Source organism: Phoxinus phoxinus (genome assembly GCF_949152265.1).
Source record: "Phoxinus phoxinus genome assembly, chromosome: 24".
In the NCBI taxonomy this organism is placed as follows: domain Eukaryota; kingdom Metazoa; phylum Chordata; class Actinopteri; order Cypriniformes; family Leuciscidae; genus Phoxinus; species Phoxinus phoxinus.
Window position 1 is genome coordinate 11,413,479 of NC_136899.1, and position 19,829 is coordinate 11,433,307.

At 36.5% G+C, this 19,829-nt stretch overlaps 1 protein-coding gene across 2 annotated transcripts; it reads left to right on the forward strand.

Annotated features, from left to right (window-relative positions):
- The first annotated feature begins 387 nt into the window (after positions 1-387).
- dlec1 (DLEC1 cilia and flagella associated protein) lies at positions 388-19,387 on the forward strand. Of its 2 annotated transcripts, XM_079601904.1 has the most exons (38): positions 407-816; positions 1,050-1,190; positions 2,367-2,523; positions 2,858-2,968; positions 3,051-3,238; positions 3,993-4,210; positions 5,891-5,972; positions 6,203-6,290; positions 6,651-6,824; positions 6,988-7,124; positions 8,154-8,246; positions 8,816-8,906; positions 9,686-9,848; positions 9,944-10,136; positions 10,415-10,488; positions 10,579-10,735; positions 10,831-10,924; positions 11,403-11,533; positions 11,823-11,981; positions 12,662-12,792; positions 12,939-13,092; positions 13,569-13,679; positions 13,770-13,888; positions 14,006-14,197; positions 15,218-15,276; positions 15,361-15,512; positions 15,609-15,724; positions 15,796-15,866; positions 15,972-16,186; positions 16,278-16,433; positions 16,561-16,680; positions 16,766-16,860; positions 16,968-17,055; positions 17,173-17,382; positions 17,620-17,787; positions 18,240-18,393; positions 18,519-18,627; positions 18,857-19,387. In XM_079601904.1, exons 1-38 carry the CDS (start codon positions 733-735, stop codon positions 18,981-18,983), a joined length of 5,082 nt encoding a protein of 1,693 aa, XP_079458030.1. In that variant the 5' UTR covers positions 407-732; the 3' UTR covers positions 18,984-19,387. The 2 variants fall into 2 exon arrangements, with proteins under 2 accessions (XP_079458031.1, XP_079458030.1); XM_079601905.1 differs by lacking the exons at positions 17,620-17,787; positions 18,240-18,393; positions 18,519-18,627; positions 18,857-19,387 and having other exon boundaries at positions 388-816; positions 17,168-17,317.
- Positions 19,388-19,829: the final 442 nt, after the last annotated feature.

The window sequence follows — 19,829 nt, forward strand, 5'->3', positions numbered from 1 at the left end:
AAGTGGTGGGTGTTTATAATGTAGGCTAAAACTAGCATATTAAACGTTACATTGTCATGAGTCTCTGCAGCTCACCAGCGCTGCATTCATTTAAACAAAAAACAGTAATAATGTTAAATATTATTACAATTGAAAATAACTTTTCTATTGTAATATATTTTAAACTGTTAGTCTTCAGTGTCACATGATCCTTCAGAATGAAGTCTAGGCATGCTGATTTGCTGTTCAAGAAAAATGTTTTTATATTTGATTTTTGATTAATAGAAAATTCAAAAGAAAAGCATTTAAAATAGGCCTATAACGTTACATCTTTTGTAACATTATTCATTTTTGTTACTTTCGAATAGGTAAATGAATGCTTACAGAATAAAAGTAGGCCTATTAGTGTCTTCAAAAATCTTACTGACTTACAGTCTACATTTTGTGGTTAAAGTGTCCAAATGTTATCGTGGCCGTTTTAAATAGCTAAACGTTACTTTACCTCAGTTCCGTATTTGAAATAAATCGCTTTGGATGCGGAGCTTTTTAGTAGGCATGCTGTTACCATGGTGACGTCCTAAACAAACATGGCGGTCAATGTAGTAAAGGGAACTTCATGGTGTCATATAGCGTATTTTTAATTTGTGCATTTCGTTTTATATTAGACTTATTAGCATATATGGGACGTTTGTATAAAATATCACCATAACTTAATTGCGTTTCAGTATTTACAATTCTTTTCACGACAAAATAATGGCTGATGAAACTAAACCAAAAGCACTAAAGAGCTCTGAACCCTCCATGAACCGACACAAGCCAGCATCAAAGACAACCCAGGTAAGACAATGACTACTGACCACTGCAATTGATTATTATTTTAACAGTTTGACAAGTAAATCTGTCAAATAGTGTCATCATTTACTCATCCTCATTTTATTTCATACTGTAGCCTACTTTATTCTGTGGAACACAAAATTAGATCTTATGTAGAATTTTAGGCATTATATAAATATAATTTTCAACAAATTTTCAAGTCATATTTTTGAGAGTGACTGGTCTTGTGTGTACAGGACATTTCTCATCTACTGGCCAGCATATTCAACGACCTTTACACAATAGAGGTGATTGGGAAGGATACTGTTTCTAATCTCAGTAAATCACGCAGAGGAGGCAACAACTACCATGAAAAATATGTGGAGGAGCTTCAACAGGTGGGTCTGTAAGATGTTTTAATGCTTTTGAAAGATGTCTTATCTTCAACTAAGCTATTAATTGAAAATATATGAAAACTACAGTGAGCAAAAGAGCTCAACTCGCTGCAAGCCTGCAACTGAAGAAAACACATGCAAACAGAAAAAAAGACAAACAAAATAAGAAAACATCTTCATCAGTTTGACAACAAATGGGCTGCAAATGCTCACAACGCAACCAAATACAAACGTACTGCAAATAAAAATAGTAATATTGTTAAATATTATTAATTTAAAATAGCTGTTTTCCATTTTAATATCTATTTTTTAATGTAATTGAATTTTCAGCAACTATTGAACCATCTGTGCCACATGATCCTTAAGAAATCCTTCTAATATGCTTATTTTGTGCTCAAGAAAAATTTATTATTATCATCAATACTGAAAACAGTTGTACTGCTTAATACAAAGTTCTGGCATGAAACTCTAGATGGCGCAGGCTGATAACTCAGTGTTTAACTAAATCTACTTGAAATCACATCACTCTCTATATGGCACAGCTAATTAGAGTAGACTTGGTAGACTTCGGTACCAAGTCGGTACTGAAATTTAAAAATTGTGGCGCTTTGAGCGGAGCGGAATTGTAAACACCTCTGGCCATTGTGTTCACGCGCTCATCGGATAGCTCTTTGATTGGCTACAATGATCACGGGAGCGTTTGAGAATACACGGAAGTGTTTTAAAGTGTTTTAAAAAACGGAAGTGGGAGCGTTTGAAAGCACAAGCAGGCGTCTATCAGCGGACCAGTCAGCATTTGCTGTAGCAGTTGCAGCGTGCTTTCAGAAACCCTCCACCTTCCCCAGCTCCACCTGTATAGATCTGCAACAGGTAATTAATGTATGCTGTATTGTACAGGAGCAGCGTGTCTTACTTGCTCACAGCAACGTGTTATGTTGGTCGTAGCAAAGTCCTGTACTTGCTCTGCAGCAGCAGCATAGCATATCTATTACGCCAAGACCAAGCATAAATAATATCAGTATTGTCATATCCATTACCATGCCAATAACTCAGAGAGTTGTCATGACAGAAAGATTTCTGTGAAAACCATGATTATTATTATTTGATTAATAAAAAGTTTAAAAGAATAAAAGTTTAATCTAAATTATGATTTTTATTTTACCGTTATGATTTTGCCAGGTGCATTCTGAATACAACAGACGGATTCAGAACGCTGATATGCTAGAGACACACATCATACAGGCCCGTCTGCAAGCTGCTGCAAAAGAGGAGCATAATCACAACAAAATCATGGAAGAAGTGGGTGAGGCCTACCATCAACTGGGCCTCCCCCCAGGTACATTTCTCTAGCTCTGTTTATTTAAACAACCCTTTATTTTTACTATCCACAGTCAGTTAATTAAGCCTGGAAAACACTATATGACTTTTAAAATCTGAGCAGATTTTAAAACATTAGCCATCATACACTTGACTTTGTAAAATGATAAAGAGAAAAATTGGACATCATACATAAACGACTGAGGATCATCCACTACCAGACTTTCAAATCGTTACGAACACAACGAAAATAAAAAATCAGAGCAAAAGTCATGTAGTGTATTCCAGCCTGTAGTAGCATAAGTAGTCACAAAAAACCCATGTAAACAGAGCAATCCTCTATGTCTTCAAAGTCAAATCAGCCTTCAAGTGGTGTGTGGACAGTGAGCTTCTCAGGAGCAACAACTTGATTTGCCCACTGGATTATACAACAGTGCACACCCCAGTTGTTAAAACCCCAAAAGGTAATATTTTACTGACCTATTAATAGAAAACTTAGTCAGATTACATGTCATGATGATACCGCCATTTTCTTATTTGTTGCAGGGAAGTTCACTCCTGGCTTTGCCCAGCCAACTTTCTCCTATAATATGCACATCAACACCGAACCGCAGGATGATGGTTACACTCCTCTCCCCACACCTGCACATACGGCCCAGAGCCTGCTGGACCAATCAGAGGAGACACTTACGCTCACTTCCTCTCCAGACTCCAGCTCCATCAAGGGCACTGAGGTTTACCCCTAAACATTATTCTGTTTTTCTCATATCAAAATATTTTTTTTGCTACGTCATCACCTTCTTTAAAAGACTAGTTCCCAAATAACATAACAAACAACGTTAATGCCAGTTCACATGTATGTAGATATAACAGGCTATGCATTTATACACTACTATTTTGTTTATAATTATTTTGCTTGTAATTTTAATATTACAATTAATAATTTTTTTATTATGGTTACACATCACAGTAAGGTTTAATTTGTTAACATTATTTAACTACATTAGTTACTTAACAGGAACTAAGAATTAACCATACTTCTACAGCATTTATTAATCTTACTTAATGTTAATCTCAACATTTACTACAACACTTTTAAGATCCAAAGCTGTATCTTAACATTAGTTAATGCACTGTGAACTAACATTTTATTAAGTAACATTAAAGGTTAATAAATGCTGTAAAAATGTATTGTTCTTTGTTGATAGTTAATGCATTAACTAATGTTAACAAATGAGACCTTATTTTAAAGTCTTACCAATATTATAAATAACAAACATACTTTATATTAAAAGGATATAATTAAAAAAAAAAGTCAAACTGCATGATCATATAAATTAGGTATTGATTTAAAACGGAACAGTGCCCGTTCATACCAACTAAAATGTTCCCTTATAAATTCAAATACATTTTTAATTATCCTAAAATCTTGATGTTAATGAAAAAAAATCTATTATAATTAGTTTTTCCAATTTTTCACCTCAAAAGCTAGGTGTGGTGCATAAGCCCTCTTGGATGGACAAGCCAAGTGCTCAGAGTCAGGCAGAAGACAGGGCTTCCCTGCAGCAGCACAAAGACCGACATAAGTTCCTGCGCAACCCTCGCTTCTTGCTCCCAAATGCCCAACGTGGGGGAAAGTCTCTTATCATGCCAGGGAAGAGGCCGGAGTATGTAGGAAATGGCAGGAAAAAGATTGGTAAAGAGAGGTGCGCCACTGCTTTTGATTTTAATGTGTTTAACACAATTGTGTGCAATAATATTTGAAGGTCCCCCTCATTCACAATTTCTACAAACAAAAAAAGAAGCTTGGCATTAATAGAAAGATGTATTTTAGTTATAAAAATAACCAATAACAAGACATTTCTTGACTTTTAATTGTTTTAGCGTATTTTCATGCTTGTTTTGTCTTATTTTAAATAATTGTCATGTTGAGGCCCCCCAGTGGGCCCCGGGCCCCCTGGCTGAGAATCACTTTCTTTGAGAGACACTCGATATTGAAATGTTTGATTCTATAATCTTCGATAATTAGTTCTATTAATTAAATTAAAATAAATTTCAAACCTTTTTCACATCTTCAATTGGTCAACAACAAATTGCCTCACCTTTGATTCAATACTATTCTATCAAATTCAAAACAAATTGGTTGACTTAATGGCTTCTGTTTTAATTCCTGAAAAGCTTGTTCTTTGTTATTGCGTTGTTTGCATTTTGGACAGCTCTATTTAGCCATTAGTGCCACAATATTTGTGCAGCTTGGGTAGGGGACATATGATACCGATCACACTCCATTGTCTGCCATATATTATAAATGCTGCCTGTATGTTTTGTGATATATTTTTTGAAGGCTTATGTAAACATCTGTATGTAGACAACAAAAGCACAACATGATATTTCAAACCAGTAGATTGGATTATTCTACAATTAATATTACCAGCCATGCAGCCTAAATAGCTTTTTTTATTGATTGTCTTTTATTGACCCACATCAGCACGCCAGGTGGTGGGAATCAGAGAGAGCACTGAAAGCTGGATTACAAATGAATCACTCCTTTGCCTGTGTCACTCATCTGGCCCTACTGGAATATCTCTGGCCATTTAAATGAGATTCTTCCCTTCACAGCAACAAAAAGAATCACAAGACTGTCAAAATGCCTCTGCTGACTCATTGAGCATTTTGAGTCAGCGCGCTCTGTGCAGTTTCTGTTTTCTGCTTCTTGGCAGTCAACAATAGAACATTGTCCACCAAGATTTGATGTTCAAATATTTAAGACTGTAGTGTATATTTTAGGTTCTGTGACAGGTCACCATTCTTAAACACTATTTTTACTTGTTCGTTTTTAAATTGACAAAATAATTTCTAAGTGCACAAAATGAAGTTTTATGTAACAAAGTTCGGGAGGAGCACGTTCAGGTAATCAACCAATCAGCACAAGAGAAAGCCAGTATAAATAAAGCCTTTCCTCACCTCTGTCCCATGACAGTTTCACAGCATCCCTCCACCACCCCATCACCTCACTCTTGGCTGGTTTCTATCCCAGTTAAAGGGGGGGGTACTCTGGGTTCGGGCCAAATTCCGAGCTCGGAGCCCTCTCCCGGACAGCACGCCAAATACGCATAAAATACTACATCTGATTTCATGTACGTGAGAACTCGTGAATGTATTTTGTCAATTAAGGTAATGAGATTAGTATGAGAACAAAATATCAGTTAACAGTTTAAATAAATTGATTGACATTTATTATGGGACAAAACTTTTACATTCTGGATTTTTAGAAGACATTAAATGATACATGATAACTATTCTGTTAATTTAATTGTGTGTTAACTTAATGTAAGCTCAAATTGTGGTAAAAAAATTCCTCTTTCTATCTTTTACCGTAATATAAGTCCTGAGGGTCCCGCTCCCATCTTCACTGCAAATCCACCTGTGATCTTCTTCACGGACTACAGAGTGGGACAAGTCTATGAGGTATAAAAGCTCCTTATTGTATATTTCATTCATTTTGGTCCATTTGAATGAATAATAGCCTTGATTCCACCTTATAAACATGTTTTCACTGTATACTGCATGTTTTTTACTCTTTACTACATGACTCGTATAGTGTAAATGTTAATTTGTTTTTCCCTTCAGAGCCACTACTGAATGGCTTCCAGTTTGGAATGTTTTCAGTTCTTAATAGCGCCTTCTGTTTCCTGTAGACTGCGGTGGAGCTCAAAAACATGACTGCGACCAGCCGTCACATTCGAATGATTCCTCCAACCTCTACACACTTCTCTGTTGGTTTGGGTGAGTCTCATGAAAAAGTACCTGCTGACCTCATGAAAGACCCTTTTATGTTGGCAGAATGTTTCTCTGCACGGTCCCCGTTGAATCTGTTAGGAGTTTTGTAGCAGTACTAGAGGAAATAGCAGGGATATCTCTGCCAGGTCCGGAATAACACAGAATTCTGACTGAGGAAAAAAAAGAATTAAAAAAAAGAATAAAAATGACTTTGGTATTTACCCTGCAGCTCCAGGTGGCAAAGCAGGAAAACAGTGACATCTACTGTTAAAAATGTACAAAAAATTACTTCCATACCTAATGTGATTTCAGCTTTTTGGGATCAAGGCAAGCAATATTATAACAACAGAGCTTTATGTTCAACAGGCAGATTCCCTGGTGAGGGAGGGATTGTTGCTCCGGGAATGAGCTGCCAGTATATGGTGCGTTTTGCTCCAGACTCTCTGGCTGACTATGAGGACGCTCTGGTTGTGGAGACGCAGTTGCCGTATCCTCTCATTGTACCGATAGAGGCCCGGAGATCCCCTCCAATACTCACGTGTGAGTCAAAATAAACATAACTTTTTTAACATCTAGATCTTAAAGGGATAGTTCACCCAAAAATGAAAACTCAATGGGTTGTTTGGATCCTACTGACTTTCAAAGTGTCTTCATCTGTTAATGATCTGTAAAAAATGATTCATTTTCTCTTTTCATGTGCCAGTGCCTGCTGTCATAGACTGTGGTTACTGCCTGGCAGGAGGGGTGAAGTTTATGGAGGTTTTATGTCGGAATGAAGGACTGAGTGCTGGAACATTCTGTGTAATGTCTAAGAAACAGTGGCCGGCCTCAAGCCTCAGGGTAAGCAAGCAAATTTCAACATGAAAACTCATAGTTTGGATTCCTTTCTTTGGCAGAATTATTATTTATTGGCTTCCCATGGATCTCATATTTTCTTATTATACTGTATTGAAAAGACTATAGCAAACTCAGTTTTAGCTGTGCATTTGAACTTGAATTGTCAGAATGAACGTGAAAAGTCAGAATTAAATAAAAGTGTACTCTATTTATTGCATGTTATTGATCTACATTGTTTTCATTTTTTTAACAAAATGTCATAACTTGATCTTCCTGTGAAATAATATTCCTGTGACATAAGACTTATGTCATATGGTATATTTTCAGGTGATGTATGTCAGACGTCTCTAATAATTTAGGTCACTGAATCCACGTCCCGTTCTTGATGATGATGATGATGATGATGATGATGATACTTTATTTGTCCCTTTTAGGGGAAATTTGTTTTGGGCAATAAATATCAGAATCAGAAAGAGCTTTATTCCCAAGTGTGCTTGCCTTGCACACAAAAAGGAATTTACCTTGATATTGAAGCTTCCAGTACACACATATAAATATAACAAGACACATTGTCAGAATCAACATACAGATTATGAACATAAGTACACAGTACATGAACATATTTTCATATTTTCCGTTTTACAATGTTTCACATGAAGCTGTATAACAAGATAATCACAATAACAATCACACACACAGTCATATCCTTCACACTAGAGTTCAACAGTTTTGCAGTCAAAGGAACAAAATACATTTTTATAGTGGTTTTATCTGGACCATGGGATGCAAAAACGTCAACCAGATGGGTCTGTCTCCATTCAGTCAAAATCCGATGGATAGAACCAAGTCCCTGCCCTAATTATTATTCTTTTTTTCTCTCGATAATCCGTTTCACTTGAATGTACGTCACAATATGGAATAAAAGATCTGTCTTGTTCTGTTACATTGAGACTTTAACCTTAATTGCTTTTGATCTGTCTTGGTATATTGCTATTTACCATCCTGAGAATTAATTTTGATTGTTTGTCTCAGTCTGCAGTGAAGTCTACTTTCGCAGAACAGCCTCCCTTTGCCATCAGTCCCTCTATTTTTGGTCTTCTCCCTGGACAAGCCACTGTCATGGAGGTGAGATTTTATTGACTGAAGAGCACAGATTGTGATGCTGACAGTCAATCAACTCAATCAGTAGCAAAAAACAAGAAAAACTTATACATGTACATGCTAATCAGTTTCACACATTACCTAAATATACTCTAGTCTTGGAGATTCCACATTATCACATATTCGTTTAATCGTCTTCTCTATTTTGATTTGATTGACAGCCTTCATACATTTATGAGATATGACATTACCCGTTCTCTTATTGTAACTTTATTTAGCAACTGTAATTATGATTAAAAATAAATGCTTATGGGTGGCAGAACAGAATTTAGAAGGTTTTTTAACGGATTTTGGTTTTCTGCAGATAGAAAGAACTTCTTAACACTTTCATTTTAAGATGCTTTGTTTTTTTTCATCATGCCATCACCGAAGAAAGACACTTTCTGAAAGACTAATAAATATGCTGATTTATGCTAAATATCATACCCTGTGAATACAGTGATGCATCAAGACTGATGCTGCTCAGCTTTTAATGAAATAAAGTCATCTGCAAGTCTTTGACTCAGTGTGTTTGGATTTATTTCATTGTTTAGGTTGTGTTTTTCCCCACAAATGCTGAGATAATTTCTCAAGACTTCACCATTGTCTGTGACAACTGTCAAGTGAAGGACATCACCCTCCAAGGTAAAGAGTCAATTCAACCAAACTTAAGTATGTAAATATGTTAGTAACTGATTCTATGAGATTTGAGACTACATCTACATTTGACAATTCATTTCAAAACGCTCTACTTCCCCACTAGCATTTTCAAGCCTTTTCCAAAAGTTTCTCATCCATACAGAAATGTCAGAAAATGCTTAAATCATCTTACTGCACATGCGTAAAACAAAATGCTCATTGAGATGATACCGACATAATAAAATTATTCTTCTGGCACAATCATTTTATATCCCTACACTTTCTGGTGTGTCCAGGTCACAGTCAAAATCGCTATTCCATGTACACTCTTAAATATAGATTCTTTATTGGCATCTATGGTTCCATGAAGGACTTTTAACATCCATAACATTTATAGTGGAAAAAAATGGTTCTTTAGATTATTCAAATGAGTAGTGTACAAAGTAATATTTATTTTTAACGTCACTATAAAAATGAATAGCAGGCACAATGCTGGTATAACCATAGATATTTATGGGTACAATATGTCACATGACTAAAAGTGTCATTGTTTTCAAATACCTTCGTTATCACAGTCCACACTACAAGACAGAAACTGCATTTTCAAATGGATCCACTTGGGAAAGCGTTTTCAAAAAGCTCTGCTTTTGTCAAATAAAAAAGTTTTAGTGTGGATGGAATGCCAAAAGTATCTGGATACAAAATGTATCCAGATTAATGTAGACGTAGACTAACACAAAAACCTCAGAAAATATATGTGTACATGTTTCAATACATTTTCTCAGGGACAGGTCAGCTGGTCACTGTGGAGCTGGTCTCAGTATCAGGCGGAGAGGATCAGCCTGAATTTGGGGAGATGTGTGATATCACAGTTGATCATTTTGTCAGATTCAACCCAACCAATCCAAATTCCACCTTGCAGAAGGCGGTGGTCATAAAAAACAATGCGTGAGCTCCCTGCACACATCTGCGTAAACACAAAATAGTATATACAGTAGAGACTTACTGGTATGTTTATAAATCATTATATTGCTTCTGTGTAGACACTTGGAGCTCCCATACCACTGGCAGATCATGAAGCCCAACCTTCAATGTTTGTTGCCTGGAGAGGCTCCAAACCCTTCCAGCATTCAGCATCATCTTGATACAGACAGTGTGTTCAGCATCTGTCCAGTTATGGGCGTCCTGACCCCTGCACAGGAACATGAGTTCCTGCTCACATACTGTCCCAAGGATGTACGTATGTGCACTCACAAACATATAAACACACTTAGGGATGGTTCACACAGAAGCAGGTCTAGAGACATGTTTTTTAATCTTTTAACTTGAGTGCCGCATTTTAACAATGCCATGTCATGAGAATGCAAAAGACGCAAGCGCTGCAATTAAAGACATCCATCTAGTGTGTGTTTACATTGAAACACAATGGAAAAGTAGTGCAGGGGAATGGAAAATATGCATTCTGTGTAAACATCTGTACATTCCTCTGAACACTTGTTTTCTCTCTGTTTCAGCTGAAAGAGTACCACAGTGTCTGCCGCTTGGTCATCATGGATGTTCCTAATCCTCCCAGAATCAGTGACGATGGGTGAAATGAACTGATATTTGAATTTAAAATAAATGTAAGATAAATGTATAGGCACATGACATGTAGAAACTTCTATTTGCTGATTTGCAGGACGTGTCTCGACACAGCTCTCCAAATAAGCGATGTGACTGTTTTAGAGGTTGAAGTGAAAGGTCCTACCGAGCCGTATAAGATCCTTCTTGAGCCGTATGCTGTTTTAATACCAGGGGAGACCTACATACACAACACAATCCGCAAGAGATTCAAGGTAGCGCTGAATCTAGAGGTCAAAATGACTCCAAACTTCTTTCTTCATTTTTTAATTTACAACATGCTTTTATGTTTTGTGTCTGTGTGTTTTAGATGTGGAATCACAGCAAATCAATCATTCACTTTGAATGGGAGCGTATTGTTGACAGTCATGTCATTGAAGTTGAGCCCTCAACAGGAGAAATAGGTCAGAGCATTGCAGTGTATGAGCAGCAGATTAATGTATGAACAAACAGATATACACTATCATTCAAACGTTGGGGGTCTTGAAGATCTTTTTTTGAAAGAAATTGATTATTAAGCACGGATTCATTAAATTGATCAAAAATGACAATAAATTCTTGTTTCTTGAGCACCAAATCAGCATATTAGAATGTTTTATGAAGGATCACGTAACACTGAAGATCTCTGACGGAATATATTAAAGTTTAAACGCTTATTTTAAATAAGCAATATTACTGTTTTTACTGAATTTTTAATAAAATAAATGACTTTTTTGAATGAGACTTCTTTCAAAAATAGAACCCAAACTTCTGAACGGTTGTATACATGACTAAAAATAGAGTTAATTAATAAACAAACAAATTACTTAATAAACAAACAAATAAATGAATGAATTTTAACATGACATACAGTAATATGCTGAACCTGTTGCTTGCTTACAGAGATAAATGAGTGTTTTGACATGGAGCTGGTTCTGACTGGAAGGAATCCTGGTCATTTTAGCTCCAGCCTGCAGTGTCACATTCAGCACCATCCTAAAACTGTAGGACTGGCCATTGAGGTCACATTTAAGGTCAGAGGTGCCGTTTCTACTGATTTAAACTCAGTGTGTGTGTGTGTGTGTGTGTGTGTGTGTGTGTGTGTGTGTGTGTGTGTGTGTGTGTGTGTGTGTGTGTGTGCGTGCGTGCGTGCGTGCGTGCGTGCGTGCGTGCGTGCGTGCGTGTGCGTGTGCGTGTGCGCGTGCGCGTGCGCGTGCGCGTGCGCGTGTGCGTGTGCGTGTGTGCGCCACCACAAATATTCTCCTTAGGAAACGATGTCTTACAATTGAAATCATATTCAGTATGTTTAATATGGTGTCTCAGGGTCCGCATTGCTCAGTGAATGTGCCCAGTCTGGATTTTGGTTTGCTGGAAATGGGAAATGAGAGCATCTCTACCATCCATATCACCAACAACAGCCTGGTAGATGCTCCCTGGAGCCTAGAAGAACTGTCCCACACCCAGCCGCCCATCAAAGGACTGGTACAACTACAACACCCTATTTACACCTCTTATCAAGTCTAGGGTTTTAACAAAGCCTAATAATAATAACAATTATATTGTATAACAATAATAATATATACTGTATGTGTAGTATATATAATAGAAGATATTTTATAATATGTTTATATATTGCATATAATATTATTTGTTATAATATTAAATATATAATAATAATATATAAACTTAAATATATTTGTACATATATAATATTTTTTTATACAATAAAATAACCTGAATAATAATAATAATATGTATTTTATAAAATAAATAGAAAACGATATAATAATAATATATAACCTTAAATATATTTGTACATATATAATATTATTTTATACAATAAAATAACCTGAATAATAATAATATGTATTTTATAAAATAAATATAAAACTATATAATAATAATACATACACTTAAATATATATTTACATATATAATATTATTTTATAAAACAAAATAAAAAATAATGAATGTGTGTGTATTTATACATAATAATTCTACACAGTATACACACATATATTATGTAAACACAAACTTTTATTTTGGATGTGATTAATCCCGATTAATCTTTTGACAGCCCTAATAAAAATATGATGGTTTTTATTTGGTTTGTATGTTATATAACAAAGTTTTTGTATCTCATTTTCTACATGTGTGATCAGGTGTATATCAATCCAAATAAAGGTGTGCTTCCTCCCCTGGCGTCCTGCAGTGTGGATGTGGTCTTCAGAGCCCTGTACTGCCATTATTTTGATTCAGTCCTTCTGCTTACGGTGCTCAACGGCACTGGATGGTGAGGAAATGAGTCACATCATTTGTTGTATTGTGCAGATGTCAGTAAGAACTAGAAGAGTATATTAATGTTACCTAATGAAAAAGTGTTAATACTGTCTTGTGTCACATATTTGAGTGAAGGTGGGCATTTGTGTTTGTCTTCAGTCACCTCTCTGTACGGGCGGTCGTCCAGTCTCCTCAAGTGTGCTTGCTGAGCAGCGAGTTGGTGTTTGCTGATCTGTATGTGGGTGTCCCACAGACAGGCAGTGTTACCCTGTTTAACCAAACACTACTGCCAGCCTACTTCACCTGGAGCAAGGTGAGGAACTTACAGTTTATCTCAAGATGTTTTATCTTGTTTAAAATAGCTAAGAACATGGCTAAATAATTTTGAACCATAGTGTGGTCATACTTACAGAAAATGAAGTGCCCTCAGTTATTTTTCGTCATTAAATAAGTTTTACACATTAATAAAATCGATAACTCTTTTTACATCGGTAACTCTTGTTTTAAAAGATAATATAAAGTTGCATGGCAGACATGTTGAGATCACACGACTAGACTAGACACTTTTTCTCATGAAATAAACAAATCATATTTGTAAAAAAAAAATCCTTTTCTGCAAGTGTATGTTGCGTAATATGTGAAAAATTAAACCAAACGTGGAATGTCTGTCAACCAATCAAAACAATTCAATATTGCTGTGGTATAATGTTGCGATATTGTACAGGTTGGACCAAATAGTATAAATCTCAGGTCTTTTTTAGTCATTCTTAATGTTTCTCTCTCTCTCAGCTGCAAGGTGCACATGCTCATCTCTGCTCTGCAACCTTCAGCCCTTCTGCAGGCACTTTGAAGCCCAATGCCAAAACAGAAGTCACTGTATCATTCACTGCTCACACTGTTGTACGTACTGCTACTGTAACACTCAAACACCCACAGCTACAATATATCGTTCCTCACATTATTATAAATGTGTTGTTTTAATGTTTTTAGGAGGAACTGACTGAAGTGGCTGCGGTTTGTGAAGTAAAAGGAATGGAGAGACCATTATTACTGGGCTTTTTTTCTAAAGCCAAACCTCTCAGAGTGTCCTACTCACTGCCTTCTGACTGGTAAAGCCACATTTACCTCATATACACATTTCTTTGGTTAGTCATTTTATTAGGCTTTTTTAAAGAAATCAAAGCATTGCTACAACCTCATTGTGTTCTTCACTGTTACATATTTAGTATTAATTCAAGTGATGACAATAACCAACCAATCACACTGGACTTCACTGAGCATGAGCCAGTCATCATTGGCAAATCAATCAAACGGGATTTGCTGATAACTAATCGCACGGCTATACCTGCTCCGTTCACTGTCGAGGCAGAATACTTTACTGGATACGGTCCTTCACAATCGGATAAAAACTCAGAAAGGTACAGTACATACAGATTCTGCCTAATTGTTTTTGTGTTAATACAAAAAAAAATAGACAAATTAACATATCAATATTGCTTTTGGGGTCGCTTTTTTAAATATTATTAATTTTTTTTAAAAATATTTTTGAAAGAAGACTCTTGTGCTCACCAAGGCTGCATTTATTGTAATATTGTGAAGTTAAATTGGTTACACTTTATTTTAAGGTGTCATTGTTACAGTGTAATTATATATTTAAGTACTGAGTAATATTAAGCATAAGCAACTACATGTACCGGTACTTACTATAGGGTTAGGTTAGGATTAGGATTTGGTTGAGGGTTAGTTAGTAGTTAGTTATGCAATTATGCATAATTTACTGTTATTTATATGGTAAGTACATGCAACATGTAACAAGGACACTGTAAAATAAAGTGTTAATGAAATTTTTTTTTTTTTTTTTTTTGTGCAATTAAATGTATTCCTGTGATGACAATGTTGAATGGTCAGCTTCATCACTCCAGTCTTCAGTGTAACATTATCCTTCAGAAATCATTCTAATGGGGTGATTTTGTGCACAGGAAACATTTCGGTAACACTTTATTTTAATGTTTATTTTAATAAGTATAAATTAAGCATAATTACATGCAACTAACCCTAAACCAAACCAAACCCTATTCCTACCCTAATCCTATAATAATGTAGTTCATTCATATTACTCAGTACTTGTATAATTACACATAAGTACAATAAGGTGTAACCAACATTTCTTAGTATTATCAATATAGAAAACAGTTGTGCTGCTTAATATTTATGTGAAAACCATGATACATTTTTCTTTAATGAATGGGAAGTTCAAAAGAACAGCATTTATTTCAAATAGAACATTAACATTTTAAATGTTGAATAGCATTATAACATTATATCATTTTGAATGATTTATCAATTAAGTTGAAATCATTTTTGAGAGTTATTATTTTATGTATTTCAATATAATATAAAGAAACTCTTTTACCCGACGCTTTGGCCGTTTCTTTCAGGAGCAGTGCACCTCTCCACTCTGTCCAGGCCAAAAAAATACAGCAGAAAGCATACGATGGTCAGCGCAACCTAATCCTTTCTGTTCTTTAGCACCATAGAAAGTGAAACGCCAAAGTCAAACATGCATTTTCTTTGCTTTCAGAATTTGTAAACTGCCTGCTTTCCCATGGAAGAGGTGCAGCGTTCTTTGTTAAACCAAACAGCGGATTGCTCGGCCCATTTGAGAGTCAAACCATCAATGTCACTGCTTTCACCAATATGTGGGGAGATTATCAGGACAATCTTATATGCAAGGTATGTATGTGCCAAAACAATGAGACCGTTTAATTCCACTTTTTCAAATCAAACAGCTCTTCCAATAAATTCTTGTGAATTTATGACATTCTTTAGGTTGGAGATCTAGATCCAACTCCCATTCCTATCCAGATGTCTGTGAGGGGCTGCCCCATTTACTTTCAGATGATTGGACCACAGCCTGACAATCAGAACCAGGGTCCAATCATACGGTCAGTGTTCTTAGAGGATACTTGTTGCAGTTTACATGCAAAGATTTTTCCTTGATATTTATGATCGACAGGTTTGGAAGCCATGTTTCTGGAGGAGACACTGTGTCACGCTCTCTACGGCTCATTAACACCAGTCCGTATGGTGAGCCGTTCGCCACATCAAGTTTAACAAACGCTTCTCACATCCTTGTTTGATCTGTTAACTTCATAAGCTGCATAAATCACGTTCTTTTCTGAAACTTCTCAGATATCCGTTTGGATTGGGTGACCTACAACCTGGAGGTCGGTGATAGTAAGTTGATAGATCTGTTGGTTGCATGTGGTGAGCCCTTTCCTCTGAAGGATGCAGATGGCAATGAGGTTGTTGGAGGGCTGGACTCGTCCGTCATGTTCCCGCCCACATGGGATGACAGCCACACACCCAGCAGAGAAGGAACAAGCTCGACATTCATGACCAAATCTGTGAGCCTAGCATGACGACATTCATGACGACATCCCAAAACAGATTCAGTTCACAATCTAAAAAGAGCATTTTCATTTCAATATTTTATAGGATGATTTCGAAGAGAATGAGGAAGAATGTGATGGAGAGGAGGGCAGTGGGGCTTCTGTGTCTCTGGCTCCAGTGAAGAAGCTGTTCTCTGTGTTTCTGAAGCATCATGAAGGGAATGTCTCTGATTACCCATACTGCATCACTCCACAGCAAACCGTAGGTTATGGGAATCAGCACTGTTCTCCATTAGAATTTTTTTTATGTACATATCTGGATGTAGAACATTAATGATGAGAAGGTCTGATAGGGGGGGGAAACACATTTAATATGTGCTTTAATACAGGTAGTTCCAGCAGGGGGCAGTAGCACCATTCACGTGTCTTTCACTCCTCTGATCCTGTCATGTTCAGCCAATCAAAGATGTTTGGGTTATGCGTTGGGTTACATGACTCTGGACTCTAAGGTATGTGAGTGTGTGAAATTAAATCCATATATTTTACACTACTGATCATTTCATCCAGTACCCACCCATGTTATTTATCTTGTAGCTTGCGTCACTGACTCAATACAAAGTAGAGAGAGCCCAGGGCTATGAACTAGAACCTTTGAGGCTGGACATGCAGGCTAATGTAAAACCTGCCATGTGAGTTATAGATGTGCTTAATACACATATATTTACTACATATACATGATAAAACAGAACACTAGTAACCTGTGAATGTGTGTGTGTGTGTGTGTGTGTGTGTGTAGTTTGTCAGTGCAGATGGCAGAGGATTCAGAGGTATTGGAATTCACTGCAGCTGCCAGTGATACACTAGACGGAAGATCTCGCACACAGGTGCAGTTAATAACAATATATATCCAGATTAAAGACAAGCAAGTTCATTATGACAGTCCCTGTTGGTGGTGTGAGGGTTTAGCTAGATATGTTTGTCTTTACGTTTTTTAAGTGTAGAAGGAATCCATGATCACTCGGACGTTCCAGCTGAAGAACAATACCGATATGGCCTTGAGTTTCAGACTGAGCACACACCCCCCGTTCTCAGTGCTGAAGCCCCGACAGGCACTGATCAGCAGCTCACCCTCTCACAGACATACACAAGGACTCTCTGGGCCAGGAGACGAGCAAACATCACTTCTGTTACAGCCTAAACACATCATGCAGGTCTGTGCAAACATGTTATACACATTTGAACATATTTGCATACACGTGAAGGCCAATTATGGTAACCCATCGAAGTAGAAGGTCACCTGGGTACTTTTCGCCTACTGTTTTTCGCATACTATATAGTAAGGAAGCATAAGATTTCGGATGCACTGATTGTTTTTATACTCATTTAGCACCATATTTACAGATCAGTCTGATCCAGAAATGGTTTCAATGATCTTTTAAAATTTGCAGGTTAAGGTGGCTTTCAATAATTCAGCTTCACTTCTGACCTGTCTGGACGAACCATGTGAGGAATCAGATGCTCAGCTCTCTGCTACCCTTCTGTGCAATGATGTTGGAGAAAGGACACTACAGTTTCAGCAAAGTCTGACCATTCAGTACAGCAATAACAGCATACAGGTCTCTACACAGGCTTCATTTGCTTAAATATCTAAAATGATTTAGTCTCAGAAAAAAAATTAACTTTGTAAGGTGCACAAAGCAGCATCACCTCCATCTCATTCCCATCTTGTGGGAGTCATATTGTCCTGGAACAATAGCCTCATTCAAACCAGTAATTCACAGACAAGGCTTAAACCTAGTCCCAGACTAAAATGCATGTTTGAACTGTTTTAACTGGAAGCAACTTGCACTGGCATATGTCAAAATATTTCAATGCCATTGTTTTGTCTCAAGATGCACACCAGTAATGTTTTTTTTTAGGGCCCATTTATAAAAGCTACTTAAATAGTCTAATTGAACTAAGGCATAATCCTGGCTTAATCTAAACCCTGTCTGTGAAACTAGGCCATAATGTCTTGATGTCAAATTCATCCACATGTAACCATGTTGTAAATACTGTTGTTTTTCAGACAGTGTCCCTTCACGCTCATCTGGCATTACCGACACTGCACCTGTCCAGGACCACGGTGGATTTTGGCACCTGCTACGTTGGACAAACAACTGTCAAAGAGGTCAATCTCTACAACAGAGGTGGCTCCTGTAGCTACTGGACCGCACTTACAGGTGAAATGATTTGGCATTGGGTTAGGGGTTAGGGTTGCACCTAATACTATCTTTTATCGTGTGATCTTTACGATCATGGTAATTAGCTTGTATCTAGTTGAGCTCATGTTTTGTTTTGTGTCTAGATGCCGAAGGTGACAAAGTGTTCAGGGTGAGTCCAGACTCTGGTGTGTTGAAACCTCTTGGGGATCCACCGTCCTGTAAACAGCTGCTCCAGATCAGCTTCACTGCAAGGTATAGTCTACCTTACATGATACTCGCAACCAATCACGTTGTAGAAAATACTTGTGTATCATATTCTGCAATGGATGATGTAATACCTCAGCTTAGGTTGAGTTTGAAGTTAAAAGTTCAGGAATACTGTACTATATAACTGCATTTGTTTAATCAGATGGAGGCCAGTAATTTAATAAACCTGATGCATTCTTTCTTAAACTTTATACTAACAGTATTTTCCCCATAGTGAGCAGAAAGAGTTCCAGACAATCATCACAATGCAGGGGGTTCTTGGAGAGACGCCACTTGTTCTTAAGATCATTGGAAGTGGATCCTTTGATGAGAGTTATGTATCTCCAATATCTGACACCTGACAATACAACACTGAGTTCCACATATAAGACCAGATAACCAAAAAAGATCTCTTTCTCTCTTTATAGACATTCAATGTTTTGATTAGACTGCGCTCAGTGTACTTGAAATATTGTATTTGTGAATTTTTATTCTTTTAATTATAAAACAGATTAAAGACCTACATAAGAACATAAGCAAATTTCCAATGGCCTGCTGTATGTTTGCAAATCAGGGATCAAGGGTCAGGTTGTTGTTAAACACTGATTTCACATACATTACCATTCAAAAGCTCAGGGTCGGCAAGTTTTTAAAAAAGAAGTCTTGTATTATCACTAACACTATTTATTTGATCATATACAGTAAAAACAGTAATATTATGAAATATTATTACAATTATAAAATAACAGTTTTCTATTTGAATTTTTTTTTTTATGTACCAGTAATTTATTCCTGTGGTGACACTATCATTACTCCAGTCTTCAATGTCACATGATCCTTCAGAAATCATTCTAATATGCTGATTTGGTTTTTTAAGAAACATTTCATATTATTATCAACAGTTCTGCTGCTTAATAGTTTTGTCGAAACTATTCAACTTTTTCAGGATTCTTTGATGAATACTGTAGAGTTCAAAAGAACAGCATTTACTTGAAATAGCAATATTTTATAACATTATAAATGTCTTTACTGTCACTTTTGAGCAATTGAATCTATCGTTGCTGAATAAAAGTATTAATTTCTTTTAAAAATGGTACTAACTCCAAAATTAAACGGTAGTGTACCTAGCTTTTGAAACGCATACCTTTATTTTATTTTTATTTATTTTTTTAAACAGGGACAATGCAAAATATACATTAACCTTAAAA